At 32.7% G+C, this 20,558-nt stretch overlaps 2 protein-coding genes across 2 annotated transcripts; both read right to left on the bottom strand.

The window, feature by feature from the left end:
• Positions 1-300: 300 nt before the first annotated feature.
• On the bottom strand, positions 301-20,483 carry LOC148614782 (putative G protein-coupled receptor B0563.6). Its single transcript, XM_088589147.1, has 2 exons — positions 20,232-20,483; positions 301-3,681 (listed from the first exon to the last, which is right to left on the bottom strand). The coding sequence occupies exon 2, from the start codon at positions 3,663-3,665 to the stop codon at positions 2,388-2,390; it is 1,278 nt and encodes a 425-aa protein (XP_088445273.1). The 5' UTR covers positions 3,666-3,681; positions 20,232-20,483; the 3' UTR covers positions 301-2,387.
• LOC148614783 (putative G protein-coupled receptor B0563.6) lies at positions 13,368-14,651 on the bottom strand. The gene has a single exon (XM_088590471.1). The coding sequence runs from the start codon at positions 14,649-14,651 to the stop codon at positions 13,368-13,370; it is 1,284 nt and encodes a 427-aa protein (XP_088446597.1).
• Positions 20,484-20,558: the final 75 nt, after the last annotated feature.

Raw genomic sequence — 20,558 nt, 5'->3', positions numbered from 1 at the left:
ATCTTGACTGTTTATGATGAGCATATCTATATTCATGTAACCTAAATCAAGTAATACTCCTGCATAAAGGATAGTTTTCAAGTTACAACACATTTTAAGTATGTGGTTAGGACTTGAAAATAGTCATTTTCCATACATTGCCTCTTATATATGAAAAATGAATATTTTTTTTATTTTTTGTTTTTCTTTCAAATAAATAGCTAAAATGAGTTGCCATAGAACTGTGTGGTTGATTTAAACACAGAAATGTCACAAAAATCAACAGCCAATTTTTTAGTGGACTTTTTTTTAGTGGTTCCAATGGACAGATTCTAATGCGGCAAGAAAAATAAAGGTGTTTTTTTTTATATAAAAACTAATTTTTTTTCAAAAAGTATCTAAAGCAGACAGTTGTTATTATAATATTTATACCAATAAACTATTTTTCTTGCATCATAGCTATCTGTTTTAAAGAAAAAGTCCTTTTCCTGTCATATTGAGGTCCATTTGTATCTGCCTGGGGTACCAAAATGGCTGAAAATCTGTATTTTCTGCATATGAAAAGCTATATTTTTTTAAAACTATGATATTGGTATAATTTTTTTGGGGTTTATTATAATTGAAATGACCATATCTATAGTTTAAAACAGTTGGTTGTACCGGTCATTATACTTTACTTTAAACAAGAGGCTCCCTTGAGTTAAAGACAAAAAAGGAGGTTCGGATATTAATATTTCCATATATGGAACTCACAAGTGGGGATTAAATAATGATTTGGAACTCATAGTACAGCTCATGTATCTACCATGACAGAATAAACCACAAATTTGCTTAGTTTGACTAATGCAGCAGCTTTTTATCAAAAGTAATATTTTCTGGCTAACATTGAGATATTAGTCTCATGCCTGGAATAGGGTACCTATATAAAAATTTTAATAGAAAACTCATGTTTATAGCAGGGCAATGATATTCTGAATTTTCAGTATGAAAAGGAATACTCTAGCAGAAAAACAACAACTTCTATGATTATATTGAAATGATTATTAGTAATAGGTACCAGTATCGTATTGCATATCCCTGAGCAGGTGTACGTCAAAACATGGATGCTATAAAAATATAGTGCATTTTCTTTTTGCCTCTCTACAAACTAATATTTTGTCAAAAGATATGAACAATGACTTATAAAATAGAGCAAACATCACACTGTAAGATGAAGAACTTTTTTAAAAGAAAATCTAACATAATATCATAAAAATGTTCCACTGAAAAGGTTGGTTTGGTGAGTGCAAAACGAAAGTGAAAGTAGGGAAAATGGCTATTTATAGTTTGAGACTACTTTTCTGTCCGATCTTCGTGGACTCACCCTATTTTCTTTGCGGGAAATTATTTTTTCACATGTCCTTAGAAATGCTACGTAAGTGAAAGTTTTATTGAATCAATTTACATATTTTTTTAAAAATCCTAAAAATATGCACTTCACTATAGAAGTCTATGGGAAAATTAATACGATACTGAGACCAATATCACGATATTGACCAGTTTAGAGTTAATTCCCCTTATTCAAACGCATTCGTGGTCAAGCAGTTGTCATTTTAAATATGACGAGCCGCACGTCTGTTCCTGATGCAGAAACACGATTTATATCGCTTTCTGAAAAAAAAATCAAGGATATGGTTCCTCAATAATGAAATAAACTTGATAGTTGTTGATATACTGGTCAATATCGGGATATTTAGACTGCCCTGTATCAACAACTATTATATAAGTAAATAACTATAGCCTAGAGGATGACAGAGCAGTTTTGTATCCCGAAAAAAATTGTTATCACCCCGAGGTCTAGCCGAGTGTGACCATGTATTTTCAAGGGATAACAAACTCTCTATCACCCTCTAAGCAATATGTTATTTATTTTATTATCTTGAACTTTATTTTTGCTGGAACCAGTACAGCTTTTCACGAGAGGATAATAGACAAAAAATAAATAAATAAGGCCAAAAATCACTCTATGAGCATTGTGATAGAGTAGAGTATTTCCCTCGTAATGAACCAATCAAAATTCAGAAAATTGACATGAAGTATAGTAAAAACAAATATGATGATACATGATTTAAAAATAGAAACAGGTATGATGCTACATGCTTTTGAAATAGAAACAGGTATGATGTTACACACTTTCAAAATGTCGAAAAAGATTGTAATGAGATGCAACCATGAGAATTTAAGAACCACACAGAGATACAATAATAAAGTACAACAATGAGACGACAGAAAAATTCATGGAAACCGTTATGCAATAAATGTGAACTCATTTGCTGGACAAGACTTAGGAGTGTGTCACATGGCGTAAAAAGTTTTGGGGATCAATTAGAAATCCATTCCCATAGACGCCGTTGTCAACACAACTAACTTCAGTTTTCTTTCACCTGTCTTTGTCCATTAACAGGGCCATTTGATTTGTATTCCTCGCACATTTCCTTCTCACTTCCCAAGTCGCTTTCAACATCATTTAACACATCAGACGCACGTACGTTTGAGGTGCTGGTAAACTCAGTGGACCGTAAATAAGATTTACTTGAGAAGCTAGCATCAGTGTCTTTGTCGGATTTGCCTTTTGTTGCCAAACATATAAAGCAACAGAATATTCTCTTGAATTCATCTGCAAATTCTCTGTTGGTCAAGATATAAATAACAAAGTTGATGGACGAGTTAATCATGGATAGAAGTGTGCTTAAGTCACTGCATACTCGGAAAATGTTGTCATATTTTCCAAAGTTTTCAAAGCCATCAATTACACGCGACATAATCAAAAGCAATGACCCTGGAAGAGTGCAAATCAAACACACCCCAGCAATTATTAGTAACATTCTCGTGATCTTGTCCTGTGCCTTGTCCATACCTTTAGTGGCTTTCATTTTCAATCGTTTTAGCTTTATTCTTTGTAACTGAAATATGATAAAGAAGTTGAATATGATTGTTAATAAGGCTGGTATGTATCGAAAGAAAATAGTTGCAAGGATTTCGTTGTGAACCGACAAGAATTCTTTGTTCTCAAAGTAAAATGGGCTGGGGTAAATGTAGTAATCTGTGGTATTTGTCCTGCTGTTAAAACGTTCCCCTCTTTTGTACTGGAGAGCTACAGGAAACATAAATAGGAAACATGAAAGGTAAATAATGACGATGGCAATAATCATCCTTGTCTTCGATATCCATACTTTGATCTTTAGAGGAAAGGTCACAGCTATGAACCTCTCTATTGATATTAAGACAACTAACCATGCTGAAACCCTACTAAAAGAAGTAATTATGTAGAAAACCGGACCAAATATAGTTGCTGAGTAGAAATCCTCAAGTTTGGCGTCGATTCTTCCGATTATGCAGGAAGATTTCCGGGCCATATTAGTTAACAGGTAGCAGAGATCAGCAATGGCCAGTGCGACCAGTATTACCCCGGTGCTTGATCGAAGCTTTCTCTGCAGCAAGATTACAAGACTCACGATGTTGCCTGTCGAACCAAAAAATGTTATGATCGGAAATAGAACGCATTGTAGTACGAACAATATATCATCTTTAGTCTTTTCTGTGATGACGTTGTAGGGATTGTTCCATGGGAGAAAAAATGTTCGTTGTACAACTACGGCGGATGCAGCTGTCGTGTTATCAATTGAGGATGAATCGTTTAAGTTCATGATTTACCAAGTTGGTCTGAAAAAAAATTAGAAAGTGGTACTTTCATCTTATACTTGTGCCATCATACGATTAGAATAAATAATTACATGCGCATAGGCATTCATAAACAATTAATATTTTTAAAAGAAAGTTATGTACTAAAATTCGGAATTCAGCGTTTGTATGTTATGACTACCTTTCCTGTATTTTATATGTACAAAAAAACATACTTCCGAGATGCTTGTAAACATATATTATCATATGTTGCTGATATACCTTTGTATATAGTATTGTTGTAGGGGCATCTGTAAAGAATACAAAAGTATTAATCATATGAACATGAGGATAATGTGCTGTTAAAAACAAATCTAGAACCCACCATTACATTGATTTTTTAACGTTGAATTGTGTATAAAAGATGTGTGCCCAGTGTTGCGAGTAAGTACAATTATTAAAAACATAGAAATATCGAAGTCTCAAAGGAATACAAATCCGTGAATAAAAAGACTACCAGGAACTTTCTAAAGAAAAACAGATGTAGAACCCCTTATAAAAAAGAAAGAAACACACTAAAACGTATAACGCGATCCCAATTAAAACGCAGGGTAAACTTCAGTTTCTCCTAGGAAAGGGTAAGCAGTTCCTGGTTCTTACACAGATACAACCATAAGGCCTGGTAAAAGGCATTAACCGAAAAAAAGAAGGAAAAGGAATATCGATGACAGATGAAAACAGATGGAAACTGACACTTTTAAGTGGTCGATATATTCATAATGACGACAATGGAATTTTCACAAACTTAACCTTTGAACGTGCTCAGAAACTTTCCCCAGGCAACCAGTATTGACTTTTGAGCCGACGATCTCCCTTCCGTGAATATCTTGGGGTAGGTCATACATGTATTTACCATTGTTGTTAAAAGTTTTGTCCAATAGTATAAATGCAAAAAAGTGCTTTGTGCTTAAATAGGCAATCTTTAACCGAGTTTTTAAATTGGCTTTAGGTAGAACTTCTTGCACTAAGACTAACAAGGATTCCACCTTTGACACGCACTTTTTCAAAACGAAAATTGCATTAATAAGTGAATTTTGATTTTCATGCTGGTTTGTTATTAACAGTTTGATACCAGGGTTTGTTATTATCACATGTTTGATCGGATCAGCGTAAGATCTGCAAATTAAATATTGGTTCGGCCAAGGCCACAAAAACTTTGGCCCTATGCCATATAAATGATTCTCCAGTAAATTCTTTTTTTCAAGGAAAGTCCGTCATGTTTCAAAAAAAGGATTATATTGGTGTTGTCATTACTGAATACGGTAAAATCACTTGGTCTTAATAATTTGATTTTTTTCAGAATTTATGTATTTTCGGTTATTTGCATCTCTTTGGCATGGTGTTGTTTTGTTTCTGACAGTTGTCATATACTGTCATACCTACATATAAAATGATGTTATGTCATGAAAGGTCGGCATATGTATGAATTAAGTTAAATGGAAAAAAATGATTACTAAGATCTGGAACTTGCAGTAAATTTTAGAAGTTCTAGATCGTTGGAAAATCAGATGAATTTTGATATTTTGTACACATTTAGGATTTACTGTCTTGCCAATGGTTTGATATCGACATGTCAAAAGTTCTACGGTCGACAACATGACCTGGCTGAACAAATTAGTGTCATTTACGATTATAACCAGTAATCACGAACGATTTCATCTATGAATGATTTTCTTTTCCATAGTACTTGACCTGCAACCAAGAGAATGACTGGTGTCTTGTAAGGAGCAGAAGCTATTCACCATTTTGTGACTCTGTTTAGTGGGACTTGTGTATTTGTAATTTCGTGTGTACTGTTTGGTTCTTTTGTGTTGTATGTTCTTTTATTCGTGAATTGTAAATTTGATGTTCCATTTTTTTTTTCTCGCCAATGATTTTTGTCTCGTTTAAGTATTATGTTTCGGTTAAATTATGCGTCTGAAAGATTGAAGAAATGTTAAAGCTGAAATATCCCACTTTTTTACGATTTAAGATAATACAAGGAATTGTGACTGAAAACAATTTTGATAAAGAATTTAAATTTTGAAACACGGCCTTTGACCTTTTTTCGATTTGTCCTCCAATAGCCCGATTGTACCGAGACAAGAGCAGTGGAAAAAAATAATAAAATGAGAGCTTTCATTTTCTTTACCTGTATCCAATTAGGAATAATTTAATTTAACTGTTCATTTCTCATCTTGGCAAAATAGGTTATTTTCCATAAACTAACTTGGTACTGTGACGTCATTAATGTCGATCGGTCCGCAGTTCACAATTCAAACAACTTCAAACTAAACCAGAAAAACTGTCACCAATGCTCAATTACTTGACAATTCCCATTCCTCCACTTGATAACATGCACCTTTTGACCTCCATTTTGTTTAAAATGACTATTAGGAGGTGCATAATATGAAACATATAATAACAATTCTGTGAAAACTTCATTCGGTGTCATTTACTAGTATAGGAAATGTAAGAGATAAGAGATGGACCCCTTGTTCCCATATTAACAAATGACGAAGTAGGTCAAACCCCCACATTAATTTAATCAAAATTTAAATACAGTAGTGCACAATGGGAACACATAATAAAGATTTTGTGAAAGTTTCATTCAATTCATTCAGTGGTATAGGAAGAGTAAAGAATTAGAAATGGGCCCCTTGTCCCCATAAAAAATGACAATGTTTATGTTTTACTGTTGTGAAACCCCCAAATTGATTCGTATCAAAACCTAACATAGGAGATGCACATTAAGAACATATAATATAAGATTCTGTGAAAGTGTCATTCATTCAAGTCCATGAAGTAACGGATACGAGATAGGTCCCCCTTGTCCCCATATTAACAAATGACAAAGTCCATGTTTTGAACCCTTTAAATTGTGTCGGATCAAATTAAAAAATTGGAAGTACACAATTGGAACATGTTATAAAGACTATGTGAAAGTATCCTTCCACTACTCCAAAGTATCCTTTCACTACTCCAAAGTTGGTTATTTCCTTATCCAATATTAATAACAGTCATTTAGTGTAGAATAAACACCAACTGTTATTTTTAGATAGCATAGACTTGTGTGGGGAAAAAAATATTTATACTGTGAAATAAATTCGGTAATTGCACTCTGAGACTATCTGACACAAAAACGTTACAACACGAATATCAATCTGCCGATCAGGGAAGTTGAAAAAAAGCAATTAATTATGTAGAAAATCTTTATAAAAACAGTGACAATAAAACTAAAATATAATCACTCGTGCCAAGAATCCAAGTTTTGCACATATTTTGGATATTTAGTTTTTCCAATTTATTTTTCTATTAAAATTTCGTTTTACGGATGAGGCTTTTCTTAAACTGATTTGTTCATCGTGTCATGGTTCGTCTACTCGGACTTGACTTTTATGAGCAACTCGACAGGTGTTTCTAGAAAAGCAGAGGACGCTTACCCTACTGGTGCACCTGGTCCATGCTCCCATTTTTTGTGGAGTCCGAGTTGCTCATTTGCTTTTGTTACTTTGTATGTATGACTTCAGTTACTTTATGTTCTTTGTTGTGTATGTCTGTTTTCCATGTATGGTGTTTGTCCATATATTACATTCTTTTGATTACCGCTATAACTTTGGTTCCCTTGATTACTCTTTCTAATTAGTGAATAAACTCTTTTGTGTAAAGTTGATGAGCATATTAAATAGGTATGTCAATTTTGTCTTGAATGACTATTTGAGTACTAGGTAGGCCTATCGAGCGAGTATTCGTTCGGTACGCTGGGATTACATCTCTTATATTACTCCTATTTAGTAGTATGTTAGACATGAATTTATAATTAGACCAGTACCAGTTTTATTTTCCTAAATAAATGGCTCATATTTGGTTATCTTAATCGTGGTAAAATCTACTAAAAAGGCGGGAAACTGTAAAGTTATTTTTATCTAAAAGTACGTTTTCTATATAACACCTTACGATATTCAATAAACTCCTCTGAAGGCTTTGAATGAGATTAAAAAGACAATTCAATGCTTATCATAATTATTGAACAAACAAACATATTTACAGAAAAGTCTGAATGTATTATCAAAACATTGTCATTTTGTCACTCTCTCGGGAAAAATAAATTGATTGTGGTGATTATGATCAACAAAACGTGCTTGCAAAGGTGATTATAATAGCATAGAGGTACTCTAATTAATGACTAAATATATATATTTGATTAAGAAAACAATTGTCTGATACGATCGCTGTTTCTCATGACAAAAAAGGCAAAGGTTGGGGAAACCCAAACAAGAACAATGTTTGTCAAGGAAGGCTATTTATAGCCTGAACTTGACTTCGAGATCGTCGGCAAGTGGGATTCAACCGGAAGTGGGATATTGCCACATGGAACCGCTTAAATATTCCGCCGTCTGTTATCTTTACCCTTCCCCTTTTCCACATTGCAAAGTTTACGTTAGTATATCGCTCCACCGCCGATCATTCAATTATCCACACTCCCGTGTCAAGTTTAACATGTGATGTTTTATTTTGCATACACTCTTTGAGTTGTTAGTATATTGTTAATGTCTACGATTACAAGATGGGTTATGTAGGCTTGAAAGCGTTAAATTTTTGTCAATCTTACCAAGGAGTTAAATATAGACTACTATCATGACTATAAAAATCCTTGATCTTACTCTGTTATTGAGAATGTCGGATTTCGTAGCTGCAATGTACGCTCTTTGTAGTGTACAAAAATGTAAGTATGGTTTTAATGTTTATGGTTACAGTGAGGGTGCAAGGGGTTGGCATCCCTCCTTTTTATGAGAAAATTTATAACTTTCATGTGTAAAATTGACAAAAATAGCATATAATGAATTAGCACCCCTTTTTTCTAAGGAACCCAAGCTGCCAACCCTCATTTCAACGTGTGGATCCGACCCTGCCAGATGGGTCATAAAGGTTTGAGAAAGTGTTCTAGTGTTTGTAAATTACAGGTATTTTTGTGAACAATTTTGATAAAAAAAATATTTTTACACATTCTAAGAGCTTCGATGTTGTTTTATATTTTATACACATTGTACTTTAAAATACATGTATATATCATCTGTGTTTGATTTGATCCCAGAAATTTAAAATGCAAGCAATGTGTACATGTACATGAATAAACACACATGTAGCAAACAATATGAAGTATTTAAACTAGAAAATAAACATTCGAATCATGGAATTGTTAAGTTAATATGATTTCAAAGCAGAGACATAAACAATGTCTGTTTCAAAGGTAAGAATGAAAGGCAATATAAATAAAGTTAGATCTTAATTGCTCCCCCTTTTTTCTATGTCACATGAAGTCATGTGGCAAAGAAAAAAAGGGGAGCAATTAAAATCTAATCTGAATTAGATTGGGATGAAATGAGGCCATGTTGTGGCATATTAATCACATTCAGCAGTTGATCTTCATCTATCAAAAATGGCGATATCTAGTATAAATTAAGTATTTATATGTAGCCAAACAAACTTTTAGAGCATAAAGAGTCCCTGCTTATGACATTCCTGCTGAAAATTTTCCTAAACATGTTAAAAATGATTTGATTACATTTTGATTGTATTAGAAATTGCCCCATTCTCAGATTTTCAATCGTTATCATTGTGTCTGACCTGTGATTTGAATACCCTATATCACACCCTATATTGCTTACTGTATATAATACCCCAAGACCTATATCCTATATCACACCTGTATATAATACCCCAAGACCTATATCCTATATCACACCTGTATATAATACCCCAAGACCTATATCGTTTATCCTATATCACACCTGTATATAATACCCCAAGACCTATATCGTATATCCTATATCACACCCCTAGACTTATATTTAGAATGCAGAACTTAAAGTTAGATACAGGATTTTCATGACACATGAAAGACACAGTCAAGCAAGTAAATTATATGTCCAAGAAAGTGGATTGAAAATGTGATGGATATCAAGGCAACCAAAAGTAGACCTTTCCTAAGAGCTGATTTTCAGGGACATTCATACATGTACAATGTATTAGGTAAGTGAATGTATACATAAGTTTGTTCAATACTTCCAATGTACACAATGATTTAAAATTTTCAGAACTGGTGATAGGTCTACTGTAAGCATTGCTAGTGTAGAACAGTTGTCATATTTCTTAGCAAAATTTGCAGTTTACATTTGTATGTCTGTGAACAGGAAATTTATACTGAAAACTACAAAAATACATGAGCATGTACTCTAACTGTGGTTACTGGCATATTCAGTACAGTATTGATAAAAAATTTCATACTTGAAATAATGACATTTGTAATATGATAATACTGTCGAACTTCACTCGCTCGAACTCGGATGTCATGATGTCATCACTAATTAAGTAGTTTTGATCTTTAATATAACACTGATTAAAGTTCGAGAATGTTCCGAAGTCGGTATGATAAAAGCATGAAAGAAAATCGGATGAAAACAACTAATTGACCAAGGAACTCGAATTATGAACGTTTTTAAAAGCGAACACAGCATTTTTAATGTCCACAAATCAACATAATCTTCCAAAAGCGAACGAAAAAGATCCACGAACTAACACAACTTCGTATGAAGTAGGCAATTTCTAACAATAAAATCAAACTCAGACTGGCACCGAAAAAAATCGGGAATATTCGAACTGTAATTTCTCGAACTCCCGATAACTCGAACACATTTCAATGGTCCCTTGGAGTTCGAGCTACCGAGGTTTGACTGTACATGTATCTAATTTGTTATCTACTTTACAGTGTGATATTGATTGCTCATAAATAAATCAACATACAGGGATGGATCCAGATATTTTGAAATGGGGGGTCAAGACATCATTATAAATCATCAGGTAACTAGAAACCATACATGGGAGAAGCCCTAAACAATATCATTAGTAAACTTTCCATTTTCTGTATTTAGAAGATTTTTGTCTAGTACATGAAATGACTTTAATTTATTGTTTTAAACTCACTACTTCAAGCCACTTTAATGATCTTCCTGGTTATGAGGTGATGTTGTTTTAACAATGCCCACCTGTCAGCCAGGTGAAAAGTAACCTGTTCTACTCTTACTTATGTTACCTGTTATTAACAGTTATTGAAACAAAGATGTGGTCATGAAGTACACTGTACTGCATTTTTTGTAAAGTTTGTTATGTTTTATTTAAGATGAAATTGAATTATTTTAGAGACAGAAGTATTTATTTTTATTTAATTAATACAGCTGATAAAGATATTTTAAGTATAACATTTCAGAACACTAAAATATAATATACATTTATTGTATTAACATTTTATAATGTAGGGCAGAAGTTATAATGTAACAGAAATACTGTTTGCAAAATTTCAATCAACCAGTATTGACCGGGTGACTTAAAAACCAGTAAAAACCTGGGACAACGATAACCTCCCAACCTTTATTTATGCCTGATTTTCCACACAATTATATGTATATGTAAGAATATTTCTCATCAAAAGGAGGTTTCTGTACTTCCATATCATGTGGTTAAAACACATATATATTTTCATGCATTTACATTGTGACGTATTGCTTTTATAAAACACACTGTTATTATTTTTTCCTTGATTTCTTTTCAGTGGTTATCCCTTTTAAAGTTTCATTAGATGTAGCGAGAAGAAAGCAAAAGCAAAATGGACTATTCTTGTACTGGGACACTATTTAAGCATGAAACAAAGTTCATGATTCTCAAGTGCTGGTACATGTCAACAACTCTTAATAAAAACTACAAATATGAAGTCTGATTTCTTAGCACTTATTTGTTTGCAAAACATAAGAGTTACATGTATTGTAATCTAATACATACGTGTGAAACAATCATGAAGAAAAAATTAAAGAAATGCCTATATATTATTGAAGGCAGACAGGTATAAAACAGTCTGCTTAAGTGCAACAATGATTCATCATAAAAGTGGTACTCATGGCCTATGAGTCATTGGGTATGGGTTCACTAGTAACTTTTTTGTTTTGGAGAGAAAAAAGATGGATTTATATTCAAAGTGCATTTGTTATAAGGAAAGACATATTTCTTATATTCACTACATCTCTTTATCCTTGACTTTCCAACTTGATTGGAATATTAAACTTCTAATATATATGAAGTACATAGTTCGTTTTAGTTTAAAGATCTTTAAACTGCATAGTAGATTTGATAACAAGAGTTTGTATCCTTGTTTGAATTGAAAAATTCCCAGAGGAATTTAATCATTTATTGTAAAAAAAAAGTGTGTAGTTTAGACATTTTCAACTCAGGGCCTAATCTAGACAACAAGGACAAGTTTTATTAAATAATGTTTGAAAATTTACAATATTGACATATTTGCTCATTTAATCTATTACAAATCACTGTCAAAGTGAACACAAACAAGGAGAAGTTTTTTTGCTCATTTCTCCCTTTAGATTAGGTCCTTGGTCAACCCTCCCTAGTCCTCATGATTCATTTCTGCTTCAAGCATCTCCAACCCGAAATTTCAAAGTGTGGATTCATTCTTACTTTGAAAATTAATTTAATATTGATAATCAGTGATTCCTAGCGGAGATCATATTTTTGAAGAAATGCTCGTTTAGGTGTAAAGCGTCAAGAAATTTGAGGACACAAATGTATACAGCCAGAAATACCAAAAGCAATAATAGAAAAGAAGATCCATAAATACATTAATAAACAAGCAGTATTGATATGCATTCCATTAAAACAAATGGTTACTCTTTAAAATGACTAAGTTTTTTATTGGTTTATTTAGCTTGCAATTTTGTTACATGAATTTTTATGAGGCCTTCCTTGACTCAGTGCTTCAACATTTTGATTTTTATAGTAGCTAAATTGCTACTCGATACTTGGACTTATCGAGTTGCACTCGAATACTCGAGTGCTCGTTGACATCCCTAATACTCAATGTACACTTCCGCAGGATAATACTTGAGTAGAAAAAAAGAATTATCCTTGCGGAAGTGTATAATTGAAAAGCACGCTGGTCTGCTCTCCCACGGTTAGCACAAAGGGTTTATACACTCAAACTTCATAAAATGATTGTCAAATTAATCCACAGTCAGCGTTGGAATGAATTGAAGTTTCAAATATGCTATTTATTATGAACAAATTGGTAGGTGTAATTATTTTCACATTTTGTTCTTTAAACTGCAGTGATAACAACTTTTGAATTCAATGAAGGATTATTTATTTGTTCACAAAAACAAAAAAGTTTGGAAAACGTTTTAAGACAAAAACGTCACTATTGTATCTGAATATTTAACAAATAAGCACTTATTATTCAGATTTTAAAGATATGTATCAGAATTAAGTCACTGTCTGGGATTTATTTTTTCGTGAACTTCACTTCTGTATCCTGATCTGTCTTGGTATGACGTCACACCACTTGTAGTAATTCATTTCGAAGAACTCGTTTTATCAGGTATAAAGATGAATACATTAATACGTATTTCAACTATTAAGATCCCTGCCTTTTTGCAATCAAATTATTTCAGCTATTTTTATTTAGAAGAGGAAAGCCATAAATGTGCATATTGTAATTATTGCATTTATTCGTTACAATATCCATTTGGCTGATAAAAAAAATCCTCACATCTTCGCATTGATGGGTATGACCAGGTTTTCGGTAGAAGTTTCGTTGATCTTCTTGGTTATGATGAAATAAATTAACATCACTTGTCGTGACTACTGACTTCAGCATTACCTTGGTCATCAACGGAACCATGGGATTCAAAATCCTCAGGTATTTGTTTCTCAGCTCTAGAGTCGCCTTCTTCTTTAAGGACAGCAGACGAGGCTACTTTCGATGTTTCGGTTATACCAGTGGAACTTATATTAGTTTTATTTTTGGAGCTTGTTTTCCTGTCTTTTTCGGATTTCATTTGTGCCCCCAAGCGCAAACAACCGAAGATTCTCTTGAATTCATCTGCAAATTCTCGATTTGTTAATATGTAAATTACAAAATTGACTGACGAATTGATCATGGAGAGAAGTGTGCTTAAGTCACTACAAACTCGGAAAATGTTGTCATATTTTCCAAAGTTTTCAAAGCCATCGATTACACGCGACATAATCAAAAGCAATGACCCTGGAAGAGTGCAAATCAAGCACACCCCAGCTATTATTAGTAACATTCTCGTGATCTTGTTTTGTGCCTTGTCCATACCTTTAGTGGATTTCATTTTCATTCGTTTTAGCTTTATTCTTTGTAACTGAAATATGATAAAGAAGTTAAATATGATTGTCAATAAGACTGGTATGTATCGAAAGAAAATAGTTGCAAGGATTTCGTTGTGAACTGACAAGAAGTCTTCGTTCTTAAAGTAAAATTCACTAGGGAAAATGAAGTAATCTGTGGTGTTTGTCCTGCTGTTAAAACGTTCCCCTCTTTTGTACTGGAGAGCTACAGGAAATATAAATAGGAAACATGAAAGGTAAATAATGACGATGGCAATAACCATCCTTGTCTTCGATATCCATACTTTGATCTTTAGAGGAAAGGTTACAGCAATGAACCTTTCTATTGAGATTAAGACAACTAGCCATGCTGACACCCTACTAAACGAAGTAATTATGTAGAAAACCGGACCAAATATAGTTGCTGAGTAGAAATCCTCAAGTTTGGCGTCGATTCTTCCGATTATGCAGGAGGATTTCCGGGCCATATTAGTTAACAGGTAGCAGAGATCAGCAATGGCCAGTGCGACCAGTATTACCCCGGTGCTTGATCTAAGTTTTCTCTGCAGCAAGATTACAAGACTCACGATGTTGCCTGTCGAACCAAAAAATGTTATGATCGGAAATAGAACGCACTGTAGTACAAATAATATATCATCTTTAGTCTTTTCTGTGATGACGTTGTCGGGATTGTTCCATGGCAGAAAAAATGTCCGCTGTACAACTACAGCGGATTCAGTAGTGCTGTTATCGACCAATGATGAATTGTTGAAATACATAATAGACCAGGTGTATAATCTAAACAAAAAGAATAAAGAATGAAAGCTTCCGGGCAATATCATGATATAATTCGAAGTAATTACATAAACAAGCATGTTAAATATATAGTATTAGTATCAAACCTAAGAAGTTAGTAAATCTATATCCTCATTACAAAAGTGATGTCGGTGGTGGTAAAACAAGATGTTGGCAAAGATCTTTTAAATGTATTAGTTATAAGACATTGTTTTTTAAAAAAATATATTTCCATTTTGGTGTGTTTGATCAAAATTGAACTTTTGTTGGAACGATGATTAATTGTATTCATATAGTTTGTAAAATAAACTATCAGAAGACTTATTTCCTCATCACTTTAATGGTTCTTGCTATTATATTATTGACAATAGGTCGTTAGAGCATCATTAATGACTCCGTGAGAGTTTTCCTGGTAAGTTTGTGAAGGGTCTCACAATTTATGACTTTTGTTCTTGGAGGAATTATAACTTTCTTTTCTTTTGAGAATATTGAAATAACGTATAATTATGAGACCACCAACAAGTGAAAGAGTAGGACATTGCTTGTTATGTAAGTCAGATTCCCAGTAAGAATGAGAAAATGTCAGTTAGACAACGTCCTAGCAGCACAACTAAGCAAGAATGCACGTGCGAGAATTGGAAGAAGACAATGCATTGCCCTAAACACTGGAACCCCATCTTAACATCAAGAGAGTGCACTATATAAAAATTGACTAAATTATATAAAGGCCCATCAACCAATAAACAATGACAAGTCCAAGAAGATAAGCACCAGACAAGTCCTGGATATTTGTATAAAAGTAAAGTTAGTGTTTTAACTCGTGTGTTAAGTACTTCTCTATCTACGAATCAGGAAAAATTTGTGTAATGTGTGGCATATAGAGGAAAAAAACGCAGATATTTTATTGCATAATCCAAGTATTTATACCTCATAGTTTCAAGAAATAACTATCAAAGTGTAAAGTTTGCCTTTTTAAGATATTGATAGGTCGAATTTAATTAAAATGCACTATGGCAAAATTACGGGAATTTTTTTCCCATACTTCCTATTATAAGTAGTAAAAATATATATGTCGCAGACACTTCAGGATGATTTTAAATAGCTTTTTGGGTGCTTTTTTAGATGAATTGAATATTTTTAGGCAAAAAGACCGAATTGAGAATAATGATGCGCCACCCATTTCCTGATTCTCACAGAGAATACTACTTAATCTCTTAACCGACAAAAAGTTATTAGAAGCATGTATATTTTGAATACCATTAATGATAAAAGAATGATAATGCCGAATATAATTCACACCATCGGCACTATCATAATAAAAGAAAGAGTGGGTTTACATTAACGATACAATTACCAATATCATAATGAAAAGGGAGTAAAGCGAATATGTACCACATAATTATCAACATTATGAGCAAGAGGAACATTGAGTGGGTGACCATTGACGACCCCATCAGGAACATTATGATAAAAAAAGAGTAGGGCTAATATTCACGACCAAACCAGTAATACTATGATCGAAAATGAATTTTCGAAGAATTTTTTTCTAAACATACCAGAATTCTACCGAAGAGATTGTTTAAAAAAACAAAAGTTTAAAAAAGTTTTCTTTAAAAAAATACATCGTCATCTTATTGGATACTAATTCCATTTAACTCGACTGTTAGTCAGGTTATTCTTATAATCGGATAAAAAGTGCCATTAAACATTAATAAAGAATGAGTAGGCCGGGCCGAATATTAATGACCCAGTAAAATAAGGAGTAGGCCGGACATGAATGACCCCAGTTGTAATATTATTGTAACAGAAGAAGTAGGCTAAACATTAATGGCTCCACTAGTAATATCATTGTAAAAGAAGGAGTAGGCCGAACAGTAAAGACCACCTGAAGTAATACCATTACAAAAGAAGGAGAAGCCTGAACATTAACCATCCCAGTAGTAATATAATTATAAAAGGAGTAGGCCGAACATTGACGACCCCAGCAGTAATATCACTACAAAAGAAGGAGTAGGCCGAACATTGACGACCCCAGCAGTAATATCACTACAAAAGAAGGAGTAGGCCGGACATAAATGACCCAGTTGTAATATCTTTACAAAAGAAGGAGTTGGCCTGACATTAATGAATCAAAAAGTAATATCATTATAAAAGAAAGTGTCGGCCGAACCTAAGTTACGCAAGTAGTAATATCATTATAAAAGAAAGGGTAGGCCGAACATTAATGACCCAAGTAGTAATATCATTATAAAAGAAAATGTCGGCCGAACCTAAGTTACCCAAGTAGTAATATCATTATAAAAGAAAGTGTCGCGCGAACATAAATGACCCAAGTAGTAATATCATTATAAAAAAAGTGTAGGCTGAACATTAACGACCCAAGTAGTAATATCATTATAAAAGAAAAGTAGGCCGGAAATAATTACCCCAGTAATAGCATAAGACTTGTGGTTTACTGGGACACAACAATGCAAATCATAAAAAGTCCACCAATTTAATTTTGTTTCACTTTATTGTAAAATTAATATTTTTAAAACAGAAAATAAAAAATTCAGAAGAAAGATGTAGTTTTTTTTAATTTCATTATTTAGAATAAAAGGCACAGACGGGCAAGAAAAATAAATCGGTAGTTTTGATTGACCGCACATGCTTTCAACCGCTTCCATGGACAAAAAAATGCAATATTTGACAGGGAAAAAATTACTTTATACAACTTTATTATTCCAAAACGTTATTCTATTAGTAAATTCCACAAAAAGAAGGCTTAATCAGGGCCGAAAATAAAATTACGGTTATTGTTCAATTAAAAAAATAATAAGAACTTTAAAGCTATAGTCTAATGGTTTACATACAATATCCCTACACCGATTGAAATGTTAAACGACACTGAACTCAACCAAGACAACGCTGAACAAGATGAAAAACTTACCTCTTTGGACAGTACACGAACACTTCTCACAGCATCAAGGATCGGTCGTGGTTGATGGTACTGTTTAGGAAACTAACCGTCTTAAATAGCAAATCCTTTTCAATCATCGATTCTCATTTCAATTAATTAATAAGAAGTAAATAAATAAATAAAGTCGTCCTATACAATTTTGTAAAGAAACAATAGGAAAACTGAGAAAATACGTTAAATGAAGACATATGCGTTAATAATGATTAGCACAATAATTGTTATATTGGGGTAATCACTTCTGAAATAAACATATATACAAGCAATGAAAATTGTTATAGAAGGTGGTGGTTTTGTTCGAAGGTTAGCGCAGAAGGTGATAATTGTAAACATGACAATCCGAATTTTATTAAAACAAACGATATTAAATACGAGTAAAGCGTTATCACGACGTGTCTAGTTCGATATTCGCCAAATCAAATATATTGACGTTACGAAAACAAATATATTCAGCAGGTAAAAACGTTTATAAAGTTGTTTTGTTGTAAACCATTGGATAAATAATAATAATAATAATAATAATATCCTTTATTTAAACAGGATAACAAATTTAGTTACATAACTAGTTTACAATATGGTCCTGCATTATATACATATATATACAGCATAAATTATAAAAGTTACAATATAACAGTAAAGTATAAACAATGTTTGACTAGAAATACAAATAAAGTAATGACCATAATATTGTTGTAAATACATTTTTTAAAAAAAGATTCTATGTTTGTACATTTTTTAAAGTTTCATTTAGATCATTCCATAGATAATTACCACAAATAATGAAAGATCGTTTATTATACTCTGTTTTGGATATTTGGACATATATAATTTTGGATACTTTGTCTTGTTGATCTTGAACTAACTAGGTGAACATATTTAAATACATTTAAATAATCTGGAACCATTTGATTTATTGATTTAAAAACGAGAATTGCCTTTCTATAAACAAAATAATTTGGCAATGGCACCCATTTTAACCTGTTCAAAAGTACAGCAGATGGTGTCATAAAATTTTGCGCGTTCAAAATAATACAAGCAGCCCTTTTGTGTAGTTTAAAACTTTTGTCAATATCGGAAGCATTTTTTTTGCACCTGAACAGATAGTACAGCAATAATTGAAATGTGGGAAAATTACAGTGTTATAAACCTTAATATTGCAGAAATAGACATAAAATATTTCAAACGTCTCAAAACTCCTATTTTCTTGGATATAGTTTTAGTTAAACAATCGATACGATATGACCAAGACAATGAACAATTAATGTTTACTCCGAACAGTTTAGCAATATTCATTTTTCTACATTTTGACAGTCGTTGTTTTGTACCTATTAACATACACTGTGTTTTCTTAAGATTAATTGTTAATTTATTGTCTGCATTGAATTATAAAGATCTGCTTGTAATTTATTCTCAATCGTATCAATCGACTTATCTGAAACATCCTGTGAAGTGTCATCCGCATAAATAGTAGCATATGAAAATTTTAAACATTTTGGATAATCATTTACATACAATATGAAAAATAGAGGCCCAAGTATGGAACCTTGAGGAACACCTATAGGTATACTTTTAGGCTTTGAAAAACTACCTTTCCAGCCAACACATTGTTCTGTGTTTGAGAGATATGACTTAAACCACAAAATAGAAATTTCACAAACATCAAAAGATTTCAATTTCTACAATAAAACATCAAATGTCAAATGCTTTACTCAAGTCAGTAAATAATACATCTGTTAATTTACCATCGTCAATATGCTTTAGCCAACGATCAACTTAACTATTTAATGCTGTCTCATGTGTTTTGGTTGGAAGGCGGATTGACTTGCAGTTATTAATTTATTATTTGACAAATATTCATAAAATGTATTGAAGACATGTCTTTCAAGAATTTTGCTTACAATTAGCAATACCGAAACTGGTCTATAGTTGTTTACAATATGTTCATTTGAATATAGGAGTAACCCTAGCATTTTGCCGGTCCAGGATAACTTTTATTAATGAAAAACAGAAGGAGGATTGGTGTTTCTGGGAAGATCATGTATGCTCTAACTAGAATCTCTATTTTGTATGATATTGCATGAAAGGTCACGTGTCCCATAGAACTCAATGGGAAAACAGCCATGCAATATCCAACCTCATTAACATTAACTCCGCCTTTAAGAATTACCATACATTTAAGTACCAGGCAATGCTTTTGGTAAGGTAATTCATGCTGTAAAAAACCACGGAACAAACGATGCTTTTTCGGTCTACATATGATATATTTTATGTGACAATAGTCCTTTCTGTATTAAGATGTAGCTGTACTTTGGAGAATATTGCACTTAAATTTCCCACTTAAATCAACAAATTCAATCTCCCAGTAAAATCAATCAAATCAAACCAAATCAAGAACGATAACTCTTGCAAAGTGCTAATGTCATGTACAATCTATAATTTTATTTCAAAAGCACAACACCCAAATGAAAAACTAAGACTGGTTATGTGGTTTAAAGCTGTTTTTGAACAAGAAATAAAAGTGAATGTGGTAGGTTTTTGACATGCATGAATCACCTACTGTCTAATTTTTATATCGAGTACTGCTACTTAATATTTTATCTTGACTTACCGCTAAACGAGAGCATGAGCTACACATGCCTGTATATTTCTAGTTGGTCAATTATCGTTTGGTCAATTAATGGAAGAAATCATTTATAGCACTGCCTTCATCATTATCCAAATAGACTTCTCGCACTGCAGGTTCAAAGTCTATTTGAATAACTCTTATAGATCATGCTATCAAATATAAATTTATCATTACTTTCTTCAGTCAATCAGCTGGCTCCCCACAACAAGTCTCTGCGCAGCCAAAAAATAGAAATAGTTTCGGGCAAATGTATATTGTAAGGATTTTCTTAGATACTTCACAAAATGATATAATTTTCACACAAAACTC

This window comes from Perna viridis, chromosome 6 (genome assembly GCF_037379345.1).
Source record: "Perna viridis isolate PV_CMFRI_1.1 ecotype Kerala chromosome 6, ASM3737934v1, whole genome shotgun sequence".
NCBI classification, from domain to species: Eukaryota; Metazoa; Mollusca; class Bivalvia; order Mytilida; family Mytilidae; genus Perna; species Perna viridis.
Note: the sequence above shows the minus strand (reverse complement) of the source record. Positions and strands in the feature narration are given on the sequence as shown.